This window comes from Melozone crissalis, unplaced genomic scaffold, assembly GCF_028551555.1.
Source record: "Melozone crissalis strain CALT ecotype California unplaced genomic scaffold, PUWL_Pcris_2 ptg000016l_1, whole genome shotgun sequence".
NCBI lineage: Eukaryota > Metazoa > Chordata > Aves > Passeriformes > Passerellidae > Melozone > Melozone crissalis.
This window is the reverse complement of record NW_026535794.1, coordinates 55617403-55639560: the sequence shown is the minus strand read 5'-3', so window position 1 is coordinate 55639560 and position 22158 is coordinate 55617403. Positions and strand designations below refer to the sequence as shown.

The 22158-nt window shown below is 39.4% G+C and overlaps 1 protein-coding gene across 2 annotated transcripts in view; it reads right to left on the bottom strand.

Moving 5' to 3' along the window:
* The window catches only part of ITGA9 (integrin subunit alpha 9), a 212119-nt gene that overhangs the window by 60284 nt on the left and 129677 nt on the right, over window positions 1-22158 (bottom strand). For both annotated transcript variants that reach the window (XM_054274023.1, XM_054274024.1), the window contains exons 19-21: window positions 5823-5909; window positions 4523-4602; window positions 1205-1294 (exon numbers count right to left, since the gene is read on the bottom strand). In XM_054274023.1, the coding sequence (XP_054129998.1) occupies window positions 1205-1294; window positions 4523-4602; window positions 5823-5909 (257 nt within the window). The remainder of the gene's footprint in view (window positions 1-1204; window positions 1295-4522; window positions 4603-5822; window positions 5910-22158) is intronic.

Below are 22158 nucleotides of genomic sequence, written 5' to 3'. Positions count from 1 at the left end.
GAGATTTTTGCCCTTTGCTAGTCATCTTATGAGGTTTGACAGTGCACTTCCTTTTTCTGAGCAGGCTCAAACAAACCTTTTATCCATTCTGACTGCGTTGGTAGTAATTAAGGATTTTATTTCTATCCAACAGGATGAGCTTTATGAGGCAAAACCCAGTCTAGGCCTTGAATCTGCATTTATTCAGCTTTTCAATCAAATCACATGTCAGCGCAGGTTAACTTTTTTTCTACACATGTAGCATAGTGGTCAAGGGAATATTTGACTTCTGATGATGCCAACCTGCACTGGTCATTTAGACAATACCTGTCGTCTGGAGGTTGCCATAGATGAGACACTGACCCTCTGGGGACACTAATGATGAGGTTTTGCTTCCCCAGTTTAGGAACTAATGTCAGCTTTCTCAGTCTACATGAATACTAATTCATCTTTCAGTGACCAGGTCCTCCAATTTCAACTCAAAGCACTGTTTCTGCTAAAGAATGACTGACTGTTGAGACCGACCACAAATCTTTCATTCTAGGCTTAAGATTGTGATGCCAAGTGGAAGGGAAAAGCCCCAAGTTCAAAGGCAGGAACTCATACACGTGCAGCCTTAGGAGACGACACAATGGCTATATGCTATACAAGTATTTCAGCCAAAGGGTGAGAGATGCTCCACAGTTGGTAGTTAGATGCCTCACAGACTAGGGAATAGAGGAAATAAGAAAATAAGCAGAAGCAAATTCTGTTTGTGGAATTAAACAGAAAGGCAAACAGCTAGACTTCACCAATCTCCTTAAAATTCTAGAACATTTGACTGCAACCTTTGGCCTGGTGACTCTCAACCATTTCCTTAAAGACATGTCCTAAGGAACAAGATGTAGTTTACTTGTTCTTTTTAAATTTAATTTTAAGGTCCATTGTATCTACATCATCACTTGAATTTAAACACAATCACTAAAATATCTACTATAAATGTGATGGTAACTAATTAGCACTATTTAGGAAGTAGTGAAAATGAGGTACAGTCTTGAAAATAGTAAAATTTACAGATATTGAATGAGATTGTCTTAATGACCAGAGTCTGGGAAACAAGGAAAAAGCAATAGTCTGGCTATATGTAAACAAAGAGCAGAAGACACTCAGATGTTATTCTTAGGATGATGCTGCTGATGATTATTATTATTGTTGTTTTTGTTTTCATTTGGTGATTGATACTTACCCATTGATGGATGAGTCCACCTCATGCATCAGGGGCACAGACAGGATTAAAGTATTATCATGCAGACATTCAGTGCGTTCTAGGTTTCCACTATGTCAGAAAGGAAAAATAAACATACTGCAAATCGACAGCCTTTGTAATACATCACAGTTTCACAGTCACCATCTCTCTGCCTTGTATTCTGAGCCTCTCTATTCGAGTGATATCAGCTCCTTAAGAAAGTTCACCCAACCTTGGAGAGGGCACACACAAAAAGCATGAGTTTTGTGGCTGTGACATCAACGGGCTCATAAAAAAGAAAAAAGTACATTGGAACAAGGTGTGAATTCAAATGTCTGTGGGAAACTACAGCAGCCATCATACAAAGTGGAGAGAAACAAGAACATTTAGACTTCCATGCAAGGGCTCATTTTCTCCCAGTTTGACCGCATGTCAGATTGTGAGTGACACACCTCACACAGGGTCTTGACTCACCAAATGAATAAATGTTTTCAGTGTACCTGCACTGTACTATAGCACCAATTTGCTGCCACTGCAAGCAGTTTTTTGGGCAAGACTCTTGTAGTGAACTGGCCATAACCTCTCAGCAATTCCACCCTCTCTTTCCCCCTATTCCTGTACTTAGCTGCCAAAATGAAAGCACTTCTACTTTACATTGTGAAAGGCAGTTGCCTCAGCCAGTCATAGCCAAAATGAAGAAAGGAAAAAAGTGAACAATTAGCTCTCATTTAAGTCAGTTTGTTTCAGTGTGAATACCTTATGTATGAAGTCTGGGAAAGGTCCCTGTAATGCCTGTCTAGCACACAAACCTGCAACTATTCTAATTCTGATGATGAGTCTGCTCATTGGGTGACAGCTCAAAACAACAATCTTGAAAGGTATGTTTCATGTATTTCCAATTTCTTCAGTAGTACTCTGGAATCACTTTTGCCTTGCAGTTCATTGGATTTACTCACAAATCAAACTGGCAAAACAAAATATATGATCACATTTATTTGAGGACAGTATCACTGAGGCAACAGCAGGCAATAACAAGTGATACCATGCAGATTATGAGTTGCTCAGATTACAAAAATAGAGCCTGCTGGCTACGTACATGCTTAGCTACAGCTCAGCTTTCTGCCACTGACACATTGCCTATGTCTGCTGATAAAATATGGCTCAGATAGAAAATTGCACAAATTTCACCCCTGGGAAAGAACCCCACTTAATAAAAGCTTTTCCCCTGAATACGCTCACAGAAGAGTCCAAAATTGAGACATTTCTCATCCAACATAAATACCGAGACACTATGGTGGCACACAGAATAAGCAAGTAGAATTCTAGACAGGGTTCATGGATATGTTCTTATCTGTTTCAAATGGAGTAAAGGTACTGTCAGAAAAGGAGAGCACAACTCAGTGAATCTAGCTCTAGAAAAACAGTTCACACCTGGAAGCAAAGAAAAAGGTTTGTTGTTTTTTTAAAAACAGCCAAATAGTGTAAAAGAAATATAATGTGATGCTAATTCTTTCTCCAATTGTTCCAATACTGAACCAGTCTCTTGTCACAGATTCTACTGCCAAATTTGCAGCTACATGGGACAGGCTCAGGTAGACACTTGAAAGGCAACACTTGCTTTCCCATGACAGCATGACATAGCTTCCCTGACCAGCTATTTCTGTCAGACTAACTCCAGTTCTGCCAGACTAACTCCAGTTCATTGTTTCCAATGTCTTCATCTATGACAGTCTGACTGCAGCACAGGTACTTTCTCTCAATTTCCTTAAACTGACTTTACCTCAGGGCTCCCTGCAACTCTTGTAGTAGAAAGATTTTGTTACACTCATTTGACAGCAAGGGAATTAAGCAATTTGCCCAAAGACACAGAGGAAATGAGGATAATCAGCATTGAGAATGGCACTACTCTCTTTGGAGGTTCAGCTCAATCCTTCGAAATGTAACTATTCTCTCTCAACCTTCTACAATGAGAAACTTTCTCCTAACATCTCTAAGCATGTACTCAATGTGTAACAATTACTGTTTATTTCTTTGCTCATCTAAAGGCACAGACTAGTAATTATCATTGGTAGGGCACAGAAATATAAGTGAGATTACAGAATCAAATTCTGTGCTATCCAAGGCTGGAAAACACTGGTTGTGCACATTTAAAGCACTGCTGACCCATCTCTGCACTAACTGGCATTCACCTAGCAGATACTGATGTCTCTGACTGAGAAGCATCACAGGATCATCTGAACACATGAGGAACATCTGCTGGAGAATAAAACTTCGCTAACATGCAAGACATGGCGACGTGTCCCACTTTCATTGTCTCACACCAGTCCTATGGGCTGCAGGACCTTGTTCCCACCTACAGCTGCTACTGCAGGGGAGGACTATACCTTGTAAGACCAGTCACTCAGCAGCTGCTACATCTTATCTCTCATCTCTATCTTTTTGTAGAGGTGACATCCCATTTGGGAGGAGAATTCAGACTGAAGATCCTGATTTGGATACATAAGAATATGAATTTGGCTCATTTACGCATTTAACAGGAGGAGGAACTAGTCAAACACCCAACACATCAAAGCAGCAGTTCACGGCCAATGTTATGCAGCTGCACATTGGTTCCCATACAGACATGGAAGTGCTTGTTACTGAATCACCCATGCAGTATGCTTCTTCATGGTACATCATCTTAGGAGGCACAAAGCATGTGTCACACCTTTTATCCTGCCCAAGACAAAATGCCTACGCATGCATACTTTGCAACACCCTACTTCAATGCCTACCTGAAGTGCTCTTTGGGAAGCACACTATCTAGATGTTTTCCACAGTCTGTCATGGCTCACTGAAGATCCAGAGTGGGGAAAAATAGATACGTGATTTTAGCACCTAACACTGGGATCCTTGACCATCTGATTAAAGCATTTATCTTTTTTGGTTTGCATCCCATAATGTTTATTTCATTCAAATGCTGGAACAAATGGGTTAGGCTATCTTGCGTTGATCATCAACCACAGCTGAGCTGAGCTTGATACATGGTCCAAGAGATAGCCACTGAAACACAAGAGCCTTTCAACTGAGAGAATACAGAATGATTCTTCAGAATGGCAACTGCCTGGCAAAGAAAACCTATGTATGATCCTATGTCATTTTTCAGGAAGCTTCAATACATAGTTCCTCTGCATCACCAAAATCCATGCATTTAGCTCCAGTAATTTAACCTAATTTTCGAATCTACAGCTAATATCATGTAATTGTCAAACACACGTAATGCATACTTCATGGAACAAAGAACATTCAAGTCACCTAGACATATAAGGGTTCCCTTACCTTTGGGCAGTAACAAGGAAGGTAAGTGTTTCTTCCTGCCCGGTCAAATGGCTTGTGTCAAAGATCACATTGAACTCATACTGCGCAAAGAAAAAGCGATATTTAGAGACTCAGCATATTGTTTCAAAATGTATTTATTTTGAAACTTTATTTATATTTTATGGGCCTAATTTTACAAAAGTGGCATATTTTGATAAGTGTAAGAGCACTTCTACTGCAAATAACCTTTAAAGTCTTAGTAATTGTGTTTGTCTTCACATACTATAGAGTTTGGGTTTTCCTTCATTAAGAGACGACCTTTACTAGAATTGCCATTCAAAGATATTTCTTGAGGAGATTGTCTGCCTGGGAATGAGTCTTGCAGAGCAGGAGGATCACTACCTGAAACTATGTCTGTATGTTATTTGTTGATTAAGAGATCTTTTGGAGGAATAAAGGCCACGCCACGGGCCTGCACTTGGAGTCTTGAAGCAAGTGGTTCAAGCTAAAGCAGCATTCAGGACACACATCATAATGGGTGAAAACAGGTGCTAATTTTGAAATAAGAATTTTACTTTGGTGGATTACTTCTCCATGTAATTTTTCTGCCTAACTCCAAGACTTTGGCCAAGTGAAACAGTGTCCAAATCCATTGTAATTTCAATGGCTTGCATTCTTATATTCTAGATAATATTTTACTACCGCATGTGTTTTTTCAATTCCATTTAAAATATTTTTTACTTTTTCAAAATAGCACCAATGAGTCAATTATAAAAACAGTAAATAAAAACTTTTATATAGGGTCAAAGGATACATCAATTCAAATGGAAAGGATTTGCTTTTGAAATGGAAATTTTCTGAAAAATTTCAGACTCATTTTTTTCAAGTCATCCTTAAGTTATTCCTCATTTTCTCACCTTTCTGGGTTGGTCATTTATATAGATCATTTTAGTGGCAGAAAGAACCCATCTGGATTTTTTAATGTGATAGAAGACAAAAAACTCACAGAGGCAACATAAGTAAGACAGAGAGTCCTTTTCTAATTTTTTGCAGAGGAAATATGTAAGTTTTCTAAAGCTGCAACTTTTGCACCATTTTTCAAAGCCATTTTACTGCAGTGCCCAGAGCACTGTCATTGGCCCTGTCTGGTGGGAGAAAGGATAGCTAGTCTCCGTAACTGTGAAAGGCTTGGATATCTGGCTTAGCAACCTAGAGAAAGTATCAATCACAGACATTTAACAGAGCAGTTGGCTTTGCAGCCACTCTTTGAGACACAGGTAAATGGACCAATATTCTGCAAATGCAAATATCACAAAATTACCCCAGATTTGGATCTCATGAAAGGAAATCCCACACTGCACTTGAGGAAATCTGGCTCCAGTAACTCACAAGCAATGCCCAGCTCCTCCTGCAAGAAAACAAAAAAGACCATGAGATTACAGATTTGGGGGGAAAAGAAGATTGCTAAGAAACACCAACATGATAAAACACTATGAAAATTAAATATTTCTCATCATAGCACTGTGTTGTACTTCCTTATTTCACATTAGTCATACCAGCATTGGGAAGAAGACAGCGATAAGAACCTTGCTCTAAGAGACAGATCATGAGGAAATACTGTGTGACTAAACACATTCGAGTCAGGGAGTCAGCCCAAATCCTTGGATAACTCAGTTATTCCCTCCTTTTATTAAAAGAAAGCTTTCAAATGATCAAGAATGTAGGTTTTCTAAGGTAGTTTTTCCAGGTACCTGTACCACGAGGAGAGAACAGTGTTGGGAGACAGTGACCAAACCATGAGACACACAGATGCAGAAGAGAAAGTTAATCTGGTTCTGGTGACATTCAGTGCCCTGATCTCTTGCCCTGGTCCTAACTTTTATACTAACCTTTAGTGAGACAAGGCATAGATAAAGCAGAGGAATGAGCATGTCCTCATGCTAAACATTGACTGTGGACAGTCAGTAATTCAAATGCAAAAATCTTAGAACAGCCCTATACTGCTTGAGTGGTGACTCCACTACAACAGAAATTCTTCTGGTGAATGGAGTGTTTCATTGCTCCATAAAATAAGTGCCTAGCTCCAGATAAGCACATTCCCATTACAAGATTATCAGGGAACAGTTTAATACTCTGCCACTGTGGACAAGTTCATCTCGCTAAACTTTAGGAGTGTGATTCAGCTCTGGAATCTTGTTTTGAAAAGCCTACATAGCAAGTGACTGCTATGTGATTTATATGTCACTGTTCCCATGGTAGTAAAAGGATGTAGAGAACAGTTCAGCAGACCAAATGCAGATGTTTAAATTAGACTGGGTTGGATACCTCTCTAGGCCCTACTGTTGATTACCGCATCACCTGAACTATAGTGCTTATGGTATGTGCTATAATACAAATACCTAAATTTTAGAGATCTCATTCTATAAATTAATTTATTTCCAGACATGCAGCTGACAATCTCTTTGCTACAGAATATATAATTTATTTTACCAATTTTCACTATTTACTGCAGTTTGCAAAGCTCATGCTCATGTACATTTCCTGAGTTACTTCAAGTATGCACTTGAAAGTTACATTCTCAGCTGGAACAAGAACGAGTGGAAGGAGCTTCTTGAACCACACACTTGGGTTACAGGCATCTCCAGGAAATGCCTCTCTGTCTTTTACATTCTGACCTAAGCACAACATTAGTGCTCTACAGATGTTTAGCTTCAAAATCATGGTTCAAATCAGGGCACATATTTCTAGAAAATGATAGATCAAATACTATCTTTCTTACCTGACTTGGACAGTATTTCACTGGTTTCATGAGAAGCAAAAATAATGTAAGGAGGAAATCAGTGCACACCTTGAGATATCTAATGGAGTGGCATTATTGCAATACTACTAAAATGCCAGAGGAGCGGCCTTCCCATTCAGTTTCTCTATGGATTTGTTTCCTTGCAATCTTTAGTAGACTTCCATTTCTGGAAATATGAAAGATGGCACTGCTTAGCAAATCAAATACCTAGCTTCAGTATTACAGAGCTACCATCCACATATGTGATAGATTTTCTGCTCTAAAACGAACACAAAATGGAAAACAAGTGCTTAATGGGCAAAACATCCCTTTCACTAGCCTTTTCCTCTCAGGAATCTGGAAGGTTCTCCAGTTCTGTGAGAGTGATCAAGAGAACACAAAGTCTGGGTAGCTGCATAACCAAATGAAAAATTTCACACCTGTTTCAACCAAAAACATTCTCAGTTCTGGGTCATTCAAACGTCCCTTGCTAACTGGGGCAAACGATGAACTCTCTTCCATCAATGCCTAGCCTGTGGTCTGTCAAGAAGTGTTTCTAATTACATAGCTGTCCAGTATGGTGACAGTGACCAAACAGACCCAAGAAACTGTCTCCTCTCCTCAAGGCCATATCCCTTCAGAGATGCCAAAGACCAGGATAATTGAGAGAACCTTCATACTATTAACAGAAGAAGAGCACTCCTTCTTCATTTTGTACATTGATGACTTTACAGACCAGACAGCTGGCAGGCAGATGCCGGTGGTTTTATTGGCCATAAAAGGAAATTACAAGATAATGTTGAATTCACTGGTTTTCCTTATTTTTGCTTGGAACATTTTAACGAATGCAGGAAAATTTACTTGAATGACTTTCTGGCTTCATTACATACTGTCCAGTTAGTAATTAACATTAATACTACATTACTGAAATTCAGAGTGAAGAGTATGAAAAAGTTATTCTCTGAGAGGGTAGTCAATCAGCAACAGGCTCTCCAGGAAAGTGGTCAGGGCACCAAACCTGTCTGAGCTCAGAAAGTATCTGGACAATGCTCTAGGTTATATGGTTTTATTAGGAGTCCCATGAGGGCAGGGAATTGGATTTAGTGATCCCTATGGGTCCCTTCCAACTTGAGTGATTCTAGTAATGGTGTATAATAAAACTTTTCAATGCTAGGGAACAGCAGAAATGAGTTTGGCTTCCATCATACTGGTTCAGCCTCCCACAGATTTATAAATTAAAGGCTACCCAGAAAACTTTTCCCATGACTTCTTGCCTTGCTCTGTGATTAAGATGGAGAAGCTCAACTAATGAGCAAATATTTTGGTTTTCCTTCACCGTTCACTGTTTAGCTTCAGGCTTCAATTTCAGTGTGCTGCTCTGGAGGGAGAGAAAATTGTTTCTTTATGTGCTTTCCTATGGTGGTCAGCTCTCTAAACTCAATTTTCACACTGTTCCAGGAGGCTGAAGGTTTGGTGCTGTCTTATCTTACAAATAGGGAACAGCAGTGCATTTCAAGGCTTACAGAAACTGCAGACACCACTTCTTGCTGATGGATGTTAGGTCATGTTTTTGATGAGCAATGCTTCTCTATGATTATACAGCCCATTTGAAAAACTCAGCTTACTGCATGAGCTTCATAGCAGTTCCTAGGTTGCATAGAAAATATCACCAAAAGGGTTGGCTGTTTCCCTTCCAACATGACAGTGTGAAGCTTTATCTGGAAAACTTTCTTTCTGAAACATTTCAGAGTGTTACATACTCTTAGTCAACCAGATAAATAATCAGATAATTAGTCAAATAACTGTATTATGACTTCATCGCAAATGTTGACCTGGTTATGAGAAATATGAAGCTCAGGCTGGCTCACAGTCTGTGTCTCAAAGTTCTTTACCACAGAAAAGAAAGGTTCTTCATCATTATAACATGAGCAATGAAACACACAAGTTCAAGACATTGAAACTTTCTCAGCCTCATCTTGACTTACCATTTTTAAATTAGACCCCATATGCATTTTTTTCCCCAAGTGAGTTTTGCATACCTGGTATGGGATGACTTACTGGCTAGCCAGTACAACCTGACCATTCTCTCTCTCTCACTTATGTCCAACCAAAACCCTCCATCTTCCTGAGCCTGATCTGGCAGTTCATATAATTATATTTGGGGTTTATTTTTCCCAACATCATTTATTTCTTCCCCAAAGGTAGAATGACTCCTCTGAACTGATGTTGGCCTTGGCACCAATGCAGAGTCATCACTTCACTTCTTCAATTTTCTCCCCACTCATCTCCACCCATGACTGGTTGTAAGATCCTTGCCTAAAACATCTCCTCAAGTAATCTTCCCCAGCCCATTATCTGCCCTTCAACACTGGTACTCCAATACCAGGCTTTTATCTATCTGACAACTGCTCTACCATATTATGACTACCAGCAAAAGCAAACATTCATGTAAGTACAGGTAATTTGTGTTATTTTGCATTCACCATGTTCTCACAGAGAAGGTGTGAATTCAACTATTCTAACACTCATTTATGACCTGTTTGCTCTTTGCTTCTCTAAGCGCACAATCTACAAGTAGACACTGTATCTGCAACGTCACTAAGGAGATGCAACAGAACAATACTAAACGTGAAAAGGATATTCCAGATGTGGCTCTCAATAGAACGTGATATTAATCTCTGAACTTAAGGTAATTTATGTATTGTGTTGAATACTGCTGACTATCTGTGCTAGAGTTCACATCATGCTGTTAGTGTTCAAAAACACATAATCACATAAGCGATTATATGTGGTGCTTTTATTAAGAGCCCTGGGAATCGGGGTATTAGAACCCAAATCTGATTCTGATCATACATTTGAGATGATCATGTTTTTATACTCTATTGTTATATAACCTTCATGTTAATTATTAAACTTATATTGTTCTATTGTATACATAGATTTCAGCTAAACATAGCCCCCCTTTAAATTTCCAACATAGTTTCTCATGTTTCTTCTTATGATTATATAATAATTATATATAATTACTAAAAAATCATCACATCTAACAATTATATCATTTATCATACTGCTTACGCAGGTGCAGTGATCTGAGAAAATACAAAGCCTTTTCAGAGTTCTATCTTTAACATTTTCCAGGGCTCCACTATCAATACTTTTAAAAACTGTTCTGATTACTTGTTATTTCTTAAGGAACTTTTGATTAAAACCACCAATGAAAGGCATTGAAACTTCATTAATGAATTATTAAAATAATCTGTATATTTTTAAAAGGGAAAAAACCTCAAGTTGCTAGAAAACACATTTATCAGCAGTTTAAGTTTCTCTTTCCTTAGCTATACTCAAATAAAAAGTCTTTTTATATTGCTGTTATTTAAACTGAAAAAATCCTCCTCGCAAATCCTGGGTACTAGTGCATACATTCCAGAACTGATGAGAAAATGGCCTGGAAGTCTTGTATTGTTGGCAGAACACTCCTGTTTTGAAGATGCTGAAAATTTACTTAACTTGCTCAGATATTTTTTTTGTGATGCTGCTTGTTTTCCAAAGGATACACAATCAGAATAACAAAGAGTGAATTCCAAGGAACCCTGCATCTGTTGTCAGAGTACACACTCTTGTAACTGCTTTTCTTGTTGTTAGTAGTTTTCTTGTTCTATGGTGCCTGTCTGAGAACCAGTGCACTTAACACTACAGAGGATCATGAACAGTACAAGATGAACTGAACATCAACAACAGATGAACATCCAAGAAGTCTTAAAATAAATTTCCTGAGAAAATATCACAAGAGAGGACTACTTGCACTGTCCACCTCATGCTATGCTAAGTCTCAAAAGTTAGGTACTATGCATCTACCTACTATATCCTCTCTGGATAGGCTTTATAACTATATAGACTTCATAACTATCCCCACTAGCTATTTGGAAATTCTCTGACCTGCACCAAAGGTAGAGGCTTACACGGGGCACTGGGAAAATTTGCTAAATTTGTATAATTTTTTATTCTCATCATGGACCCTGACTAAAAGGCATACTTATTCCTCAGTAATTTCAATGTGAACTTTTTGTGAGAAGGGATACTTTCCCAAATGAGAATTTAGATGAACATCTGGATGTTTTGTTCCACACAACGGGAAAATTATATAGACCTGCATTTTAAGACCTTCTTACTTTTGGGAGATATCACAAAATATATGCCTGCTCACAGCTGGTAATCAGCTTTCTACATACATGGCTTGCAAAGCTGGGTAGAACAAACATGTCAGGAACCTAAAATAAAGACTCATCTCTTTGATGATGTTTGAAATTATTCCTTCAAATCACTCTTCATGATCTTGGTCTAAGCCCTTCAGTTGTGCTATCAACAGCTCATGGGTTTCTCTAGGGTTTGGAAAGCAAAATTTTTATTTTGCTCCTACTTATCTCTCCCTGTCTCTCCCTGCCTTCAGGCGTTAAGGATATAAAGATGTACCAATTAACTTAACAGCCACCTCCTCAATATACTAATGTACTTTCTTTCCACAGCAATTGAGGTACAAGCGAATGTGGTCACAGTTATCCACATATGTAGTCCAATTAGAGATGCCTGAGGTCATAAAAGACTAGGGATTTTTTTCAAATAAAAACTCTGGGTCTGACTGAGTTTCCTTATGACTGACAACAAGTACAGCTCAGAGTAATTTAATCTTAGAGGGCCCCTCATGCACATACAGCTTAGTTGTTCTAATACAAAATTCCACAGATACCACACTTTCCTCTAAAATAGTGCTTTGTAGGATATTTTAAAACTGCAAGAACACAAAGAGGATTAGTGTACTACTGACTGGGAACCCACTGGCACTATGCAAGAATTCAAGATCATCTGAAATCACTGAAATGATGTGTCTGATCTACCTCAGATACTTCATAGAATTTGCTCTGATTATCATCCTCAAAAGCCCTTTAAGCCTCTCTTTTTCTTCAGGTAACTAGCAGTCTGATGTCTGCTTTGTGTTTTTGTTCAGCAGTACTCTCTGGTAGCTGAGCAGACAGTATTTCCTCCATGTTTCTGGGCTGGAACTTGCCAGCACAGACCTTCCCCAACTCCAATCCACAGCCAACGCCAAAGACAACAGAAATTCACTTTTGCTTGGAAATCTCAGTATCTCACAAACTGACCCTGCAGCCTTGGGGTTTGGTTTTTCTTCTTTCATGAGTTTCAAATGCACTAAGCCTTCAAACAACTACTGCCATCAGTACTGGACTCTCTCAGCACTGCACAACCCATGGATTGGACGGGGGGAAGCACAGGGAGAGTTGTGAACTGAGAGTGTCAGGATGCACTGCTTCTCTGAGGCCAGCTTCTTAGGCAGTGGAGATAGCACTCAGTGGTGGCATCAGGCCACCCGGAAAAGCCACAGTGTCCCTTGTGAACAGTGAGTATATATTGCAAGCTGGGGAAAAAAATCATCCTGTTACTGATAGTAACTCTCAAGGTAGACTGCAGTAGTTAGCACAGGTGGCTGTAGCTGACAAAGCAGTCATGGGTCTAGAAAATATTTTTGTATGAATTTCAAGGAGTTTCTCTCAGAGTGAAAATCCCATGAGTTTTGTTCCACTTTATGGAAATATAGTTTACTTGACAACTTCAAGCAAGCACTTTGTGGTTAGAAGCTCTTCTGTGTATAACTCTCCACTTGCCAAAGCAAAGCGGGAGACAGAATCAGAAGGAGGAAAAAGATATTCATGATGGAAAGAAATTAAGATGGCTTTACTCTTTTAACATAACAGCTCTGGATCTCAAGCTTCAAACATTTATTCTCTTGTAAGTAATTTCCAAACACAGGAGGAATGCAAGTAACAATGTGAATCACATGAAGGCCAAATCAACGATAAATCAGCATCAATAGCAACTGTAATTTAATATAGTTAAACATTACTTGATAGAAAAAGTATTACAGAGAGGGAGTTATAGACTCAATACAGACTTGCTCATCAAGACCTTGTAATGAAGCTAGCATTTATCTGACCTCTTAAATGCAATGATTAAAGAATATTGGATATCACATCAAATTATAAAATGGAATAAAAGTATATTTTGTGTGTACCATAAAGGTCTGTTTTAAAGATGTCACAGGGACTGAAGGTCTTCCTTTATTTTCAACACATAGATATTCCCCTAACAAGCCACATCAAGAAATATGAATGTCACACACTATAAATTCTGTGAACTGCTGTTTCACCAATTGACCCTCGCCATCCGAATGCTTAACGAGCAAGCAAAACTACATCCCTGAGTATGCTGACATTCACACAACCAAATCTTCATATGGCATCTCGATCTGTACACTAATAATAATAAATTGATCCTTCGATTCATTACCAGAAAATAAACTTGAAAGGGGGTTGGGGAACCTCAACAGTTGTTTCATAAAAAGAACTAGAGAGGAGAACGAAGTTTCCTTTGGCATTAGGGAGAAATTTCCTGTCCTATTCCATGATCTCAGTAGTAAATGCTGTAGGCACATCCCACTCTGAAACCCAGCAACCCTGACTTGAAACATCTTGGATTTGCTCCTTATTTTGAGAAAATGTCTATTTCTGTATGATTAATTAAAGCCTCTTACCTCTCCTTCTCATCCCTGGATGGAACCTATTTTACAGATATCTTACTGATCCCAGTCAACACAGGAAATATTTGAATAAAAAGGGAAAGACAAAAACTTTTCTATTTACTAGATACTTCCAACTCTCTCTCACTCATAAACTTTTATCTTAACTTGTGAAAAGCTATTGAAGCAAATTTTTAAAGCATAGCACCTCAGAAGCTGAAGAGACAGCATAAATTGTTCATTCAGCTCAAGTGATTAGGCCCCGAAACAATTTTCAGAAACAGTCAACAAAACCAATCATGTTTTTGTTCCTCCTATCTTTTAAGGGATGTGCAGGGCATGTGGTGGAGCTGTAAGGAGAAATGGGGATCTGGTGCCACAGTGAGAAGTTCCACCTCCTTTGCTGCCACACTCTCATTTTAACAGACCAATTAGACATACATTGACTTTCACTGTACTACGCCAGATAAATATTTCTTTTTCCTGCTTGCTGAGAACTGCTGAACTTAATTTTTTGAAGAAAACAATACAGGAAACATCACCAAGATTCATTGTCCCCATAGAGCTGTTAGGTCAGCTGACTCTCATTCACTGTGAGGATGGCCACATTTCAACTACACTGTTTGGCCAGGCTTGACTCTATGACCCATTCCCATATGTGTTAATGTACAGCTATGCATTTCTCCACTATGGAAAGTACTTAGAATCATAGAATCATAGAACCATTAAGGTTGAAAAAGACCTCCGATATAATCAAGTCCAACCTTTGGTCAAAAAGCCACCTTGTTGACTAGACCATGGCACTAAGTGCCACATCCAGTTTTTTCTTGAACATCTGTAGGGATGGTCATTCTACCACCTCGATAGGCAGTCCATTCTAATGTTTAACAACTGTGAAGAAATTCTTCCTGATGTCCAACCTGAACCTTCTCTGGCACAGCCTGAGGCATTTCCTCCTGTCCTGTTGCTGGTTTCCTGAGAGAAGAGTCCAACCCTCACCTCCTTCCAGGTAGTTGTAGAGTGTAATAGGGTCACCCTTGAGACTCCTTTTCTCCAGACTAAACAACCACAGCTCCCTCAGCCACCTCTCATAAAATGTGCTCCAGACCCTTCAAACAGCTTTGTTATCCTTCTCTGGACATGCCCTTTCTTGTAATCAGGGGCCCAGAAATGGACACAATTTGAGATGTGGCCTCAGCAATGCTGAGTACAGGAGGACAATCACTTTCCTAGTCCTGCTGGCCACATTATTCCCAGGATAGCTCAGGATGCCATCGGCTTTCTTGGTCACCTGAAGACACACTGGCTCATGTTCAGATACTGTCAAACCAGCACCCACTGCCCATTTTCCTCTGGGCAGTTTTCCAGCCACTCTTCCCCCAGCCTGTAGTGATGCATGTGGTTGTTGTGACCCAAGGACAGGACTTGGATCTTGATGTCAGCCCATCAATCCAGCCTGTCCAGAACCCTATGCAAATCCTTCCTACTCTCCAGCAGATCAAAACTCCCTCCTAATCTGGTGTCATCCACAAATTTACTGAGGGTGCACTTGTCCTAGGTTACAATATAAAGATGTATTCTATTCTCATCCTCAAGAGCTGCTGAAACCAGGAGGGGCATAGTTTTTTTTTCTTATGTCCTGTTAATGAGCCCTTCAATGTCTTGCCACATGACTCAGAGATCACTCCCTCCGGCAGCCATTTCTGTTTAATGGGCAATCAAGGACCCACAGCATGACTCAGAATGATATCAGTGCATTGTGAGATGTTCTGCCCAGGGGGGAGGAGCTAAACATCCCCAGCTGGATATAATCTGGGTTTTGGGACACCACAAGCAGCCCTTACCCACTGGTTTCCAGAGGACAGAGCTACCAGATCTTTTCTACAGGATCACTGCTTCAACAAGAACATTTCATCTGGACTGCTACCACCACCCTAACTAGCAGGGTGTCAGGTTGTATTCTGACTCTATCAGTGATTTTTCTTTTGTACTATTGCATGTATTTTTTTTTTTCCCTTTTCCTAATAAATTGTATGTCTGACTTGGAGTCTCTTGCTGGTTCTGCTTTCAAACCAGAACAGCACCCAAGTCCCCTCATCCAGATCATCATACTGAACAGGACAGGTCCCAGTATTGAGATCTGGGGAACACCACTAATGACTGGCCACCAACCAGATGTACCACCATTGACCACCAAAAAAATGGATACTTATGAACAGAATGGGAAAAATCCATGATCCACATAAACCAAAGCATGACAAAAAGGCAGTATCTTATCATCCCTTAGTAATGTACTATCAGTTTGCCAATCAAGACAAAAACCTTTGTTCATAAAACTTTGAAGACATGCCTTTTAAAAGCATTGCACTGGCTAGCAAATAAACCAATATAGTACCAAGCAGAAGACAACTTCTATGTGCTAAACCATGTCCTCCAAGTTCCACATATAAAAACATAGTAAAATGAAAACTAAGGGAAAAATCAATTTGACTCCACAGTGATATATTTAAAAAGCAATCATATGAACTAGTACACAAAGTATCTCTGACACACATTAGGCTAAATTCAGAAGTAATTAAGACTTTAGTATTCCCATAAAAAGGTTTTTCTCTATAAAACTGCAGAAAATTTATTTGATTAAATGCCTGTTCAGACATAATCTAATTATCTAGAAAACTTAAGACTCAAGAGCAAGAATGTGCAGAATTATACACTGTTCCTGTATTCTTCATACCCTGACATGTATATCCAAAATATATATGCTGTTGAAATCTGTCAAATGTATTGCATTTGATTACACCTTTATTTGAAGGAATTGTGGATGAATGTGTATTTTTTAAATCTTCTTTATTCCCTCATAGGATTATTATCATAAGCTTAATAACAAGAGTGCATTCTTGTGTGTATGAGTCCATGCTCTCCAAAAACTCAGGGAAGAAACAGACAAGGAAATCATTGGGAGAAGAAAGGGCTCTGGGGTAAGCTTTCCTTCATCTCACTTCACATGTAGACATATGTATACATGTATACATATATCACACATGTATTTCACACTATTAAATTGTGGCTGCATGCACTATTAACACAGATATTGTTTTTTAATTATTACAGAGATATACTCTAGTGGTTTGATCCTGGCTGGATGCCAGGTGCTCACCAAAGACACTACATCACTACCCTCCTCAACAGGGCAAGGGAGAGAAAATACAACATACGGTTGATGTCTTGAATAAGGACTGGGAAAGATCACTCATTGATAACCATCACCAGCAAAACAGACTCAACTGTGGGGAAATTATCGAGTGGGGAAGTCAGTTGAATTTACTACAAATCAAAATCAGAGAAGGATAATGAGAAGTAAAACAAACCTTAAAAAAACCTTCTCTCTACCCTTCCCTCCTTGCTGGGCTCAAGCTCCTGCTCTCCGAGCAGCACAGGGAGATGGGGAATGGGAGTTATGGTCAGCTCATCACATGCTGTTTCTGCTGTTGTGTCCTGTTTCATGCCTTAAGTTTTAGCTTTCATATTTTCCAGATTCTGGACTGCATTAGTATATAACTCTGAACTTCATATAAAATGTTAGCAAGTTCTCTTCACAGTTTAGTTTGACAAAACAATCCTTTTCTAGCCTGAGAACCAAGGACACCATTGCAGCTTCAGGCCCAAACACTATAAACAGTGAATTGAGGAGAGCAATCTGGGAGGATGGGACTTCATAATATGAAGCTGTAATTGGACAATTAACCCCAATATATAAATGGATCAAAACTTATACAAGTGTGAAAACGTGTGACCTGTCGTCCATCCTGGGTGTAGCCATGGCCAGGCTCTTGTACTGCCCGAGGTGTATCCTTCGAAGGCCTTCTTAACAAAATACCTACTTTAATCCTTCAACACTGTCTAGCCTCTGTTCTAGGTAGCCTCTCAAGGCATCATGCTCAGGGAAAGAAGTCCTTCCCCTGCTACAGGATGGGGTTCCTCCTACAGGAGAATGTTCTCTATGAAGTTCTCCAACATGAGTCCTTCTCATGGGCTACAGTTCCTCACCAACTGCTCCTGCATGGGTCCCTTCTCCTGTGCGCAGTCCTTCAAACCGTCTGCTACAATTGTAGATCCTCCACAGGGTCACAAGTCCTGCTCCAGTGTGGGCTCCTTTTTCCATGGGTCTGCAGATCCCTGGCAGGAGACTGACCAAGCATGGGTTTCCTATGGGGTCACAGCCATTTGGGCATCTACTTGCTCCAGTGTGGGGCACGCTTCACCATGGGCTGCACAGAAATCTCAGCTCTGGCATCTAGAGCACTTCTTGTCCCTCCTTCTCCACGCACTTTGGTGTCTGCAGAGTTGCTTCTCTCACATGTTCTCACTCTTCTCTGGCCACAATTACTTCTGCATGGTAATTTTTTTCCTGCTTAAATATCCTATTGCAGATATGTTATCACCATCTCAGACTGCCTTGGCCTTGACCAGCAGCGGGTCTGTCATGGAGTCGACTGACATCCAGCAGCTTCTTTGAGAAGTCACTCCTATAGCCCTCCCTCTTACTATGCAAATCCAATAGTTATACACATTTTTATTCGACAACAAAAACATATTTTTATAACATACCGTTCCAAAAATTAAAAACAGGAAACAAAAGGCAGAAATCAAACAAATTAGCCAATTTTTTTTTCTAGTGGTGCTTGTGAAAGCATGCATAATATATGCCCAGATATACTGTAAGACGAACTTCTGTGTATAAGGCTTCAGTTATAATGGATATTGGTGTATTCAACTGCAACACAGCTATTGACTCATAGTGTTACAATGAAATGCCTAAATTCACAATGAGTTCAGGAAATAAATTCAAGTATCATCAATTACATAAAGTTTGAAAATGTAAACTAAAACTCTTACAAATAATTTAACACATCCCCTCAAACTCAAATACACTAAACCCAAATACATAATGAGGAATACAATCAATAAAATCAAGCCTTACCCTATGCTTCTGTCCTTTCCATCCTTCACTGGTAGTAATTTTCAAGTGCAAAGAATAACATTAAGGTAATAACAATGATCATGAGTTTGGCACTGGACATTTTCTTGGAATTTGTAAATCTTAGCTCAACATAAAATTCCCCAGCAACCAAAGCCAAATCTGAAATCTCAGGAAATGCCTCCTTGAAACACACATATGTTCAGGGATTTTGGTCTTTCAGAAACTCAGACACAGTGCGCATCAGGATATCTTCCCTAAAAACCCTTCTATCATGAGTACCTTGAAAACTAGGGACAATGCTGAAATGGAAAAGTATAACCCATTACCTACCACACTTGGATATTGAAACAGACTTATTTAAAATATATTTTTCTTTCTTTAAAATAAAATTTTAGCAGATCATTTGTAAGGCTTTATGATGTACTACACTACTTTATAGAGCAGTTTTTTAATGCACTTCTCCTTTTCCCTTGCTAAGTGGAATTCACCGTGTCCGCAGATTGTTATGGCCAGAAGTCGTGTGCAGGACTTCTGGCCTCCTCCCAAAGGTAGGCTGCAAAAGCGCTGCCATCTAGGAATGTGCCTGGCTCAGCATCCCCTGCAGCTTGCCTGGGTGGGGGGTCCACAGTGAAGAGGTGGTCTCCTGCTCACCCCCAGAGCTTGCAACAAAGCCAGCTGAAATACTTCTCACTCTTCCTTCCTGCTGTGCTCAATGTCTCTGGTTTTGATGAAATGCCACAGGAAGCTCCCTCTCAAAAAACCCAAAAACCACAAACCAAAACTGGATTTGGGGCCTCCTTCAGATGGGGTTTAACATGCCAGCTCCTGCTGACAGGAAGACAGATATAAAACCCACTGACAGGAAAGCTTGTGATTTTGTAAGCGGCACTTAGATTTTTAGCTAAATACTTTTCACAACCTTACTCATGTTTTTGACTGTGTAGCTGGTTTTTTTAGTCTTTCTACAGCAACAGTCATTGACTCAGAGAGGCTATACCTGAAGTATACCACATGATCAGGCCTTGTGTTTAATAAGGTTAAAGAGAGTTTGGGTTTTATCCTATCAGCTTCACAGGAGAAAACTAAACAACTAGGTGAAAGAAAACAACTGACACTACTTCCAGCCACTACAGAAGACCATGACTACAACATTCTAAAGGACTAAGCAATGCAAATAAGTATAAATATAAATACACATACATATTATCTGTGTAATATACATGTTCTTATATACTGCAAAGATAGATATATATATTTGTTTACAATTCTATTGGATTTTACACCAGCAGTGTCATTTATCTTCTGACAGCATCACAGATGCCTATTAGAAAAGTGACCAACAGAAACTCCTGCCTAAACAGAATTGACAAATCATACCAGACACTCAAAGCTTCAAATAACAACAAAAATAACCCCCTATTTCTTGCTGTAATGAAAGCCATTGAAAGCTGTGCAAATTAATTCTTATTTAGGTCTTTTGTGCAGGATGTCAAAGTCCAGACAATTTTAAGCCTCATCCTTAGAACACAGGAGATGAACCCTGCCCCACAGATTTTTCACCTCCAACTTTGGCAAGTCTTGTCCATTGAATTTAAGAGCAAAACATGATAATGAAGTGAGACCCTGGGACAGGAAAGTCACTGGTGATCTTTGGGATCCATAGGGACAGCATAACCTTTAAATAGGCATATCCAAGATAAGTATATTGAGTTCACTATATACTGGGCTCTATCTTCTGTGAAGGGGTTTTTACCTTTCTCCTAGTAATGCAGTTTATCAAAATAATAGTCTAGATAGGGGTGGCTAGATCTGAACAACAGAGGCAGCTAAATCTCTTTGCCAAAGCCTTCTCCCATGACTTGGTACTGGCTGGCTCCCAGCTCTGTGCAGCTCCTGAAAATGTGCATGGAGAAGCAGCTTGGCTGGTGAGCTATGGGCCACTCAGAGACTGAAACAGGGTGAACAGCTCCTGCCTGTGGCTCACGAAGCCCTTCTCCACCTCATTGAAGAAGTCTCCTAAGTTAACTGCTTTGACTCTCATTTTCCCTACCTCACCTGAATGGAAACCAGCACCTTTGCTGATGTCCAGACATGGAGAAATGCCACATTGCATGGTACACCTTTTCAGTATGATGATCTACACCAGCGGATGGGTCAGGATTCACTGTAAATGGTCATTACTATAGCATTGACTGCCTTCTAAACCCTCACAAAAAGTACATCTCACATGACTGTATTCATCCACACAGCTGTTCTTCGTTTAGAAAATCATTCCCCTGACAGACCTGTGAGAAGGGCAGAACTAGGCAATCACATAAAACCTCCCTTAATAATCTAAACCACACAAAGCATCCCAGGATCTTCCTCAAAACTACTATATACATATATATATGTATATGATCATGGATTCATCAAAGTTGGAAAAGATGTCCAAGATAAACAGTCAAATTAAAAATCATTATGAGCTACTTCCAGGACAAACACTTTTCACACTGTGTAACTCAAACCACAGCCCCACATTATCAGCATAAAACTTTTCAATGTATGTAAAAATCAAACTCACACAGGTTCTTCCATCTCTGAGCAGAACAAGATTTAATGTCCTGTAAAATCACAGCTTCTAAACACCTTCCAATCAGAATTATTCCAAAAGACCTGAGGATTTTTCATTCTATTAATTCAGTTAATTTTTGGGGGAAAAAATAAAGCAATAAAAATTATTTATATATCTATATTTATATCTCTAGATATGGAAACCCCATATATGCCCCAAATATCAATATCTTTCAGATCTACATGATAAATCATAGTATAGGAGAAAAATTTAAAAGGCTCAAATTGCTACTAACTACATGAATAAACCAAATCTGCAATGCTCATTCTCTGATGATAGGAATAATACAAGAATCCCAAGTGGAAAGTTTTGATCAACAGTATAGCCTTCAATTCCTGCCTGCTGTGAGTGGGGGTATATTACATAACAGTTACAGCCCCTGACCTGAAAAAGCACTGCTCTTTACTTATCCCTAGGGAACTAGAAAAGTTGTTTCACTGAGCATTCACAGAAAAAGAAAATTAAAATAAACAATCAAGTCTAATAACTTGAGCTGCACACATTTTTTTCTTCATAGTTAAGAAAGTGGACAATTCTACACCAGGGATACAAAACATTTTGGTCCACTCTGGAGCAATAGTTGACCATTAGATTTGCAAAAACAGAGAGGCAACATATGGCATGGCTACTGTCACACTACTCATACTCCCAAGACCTGGCAATAAAAGCTTTTGCTTTCCTGGCAAATGGTTCA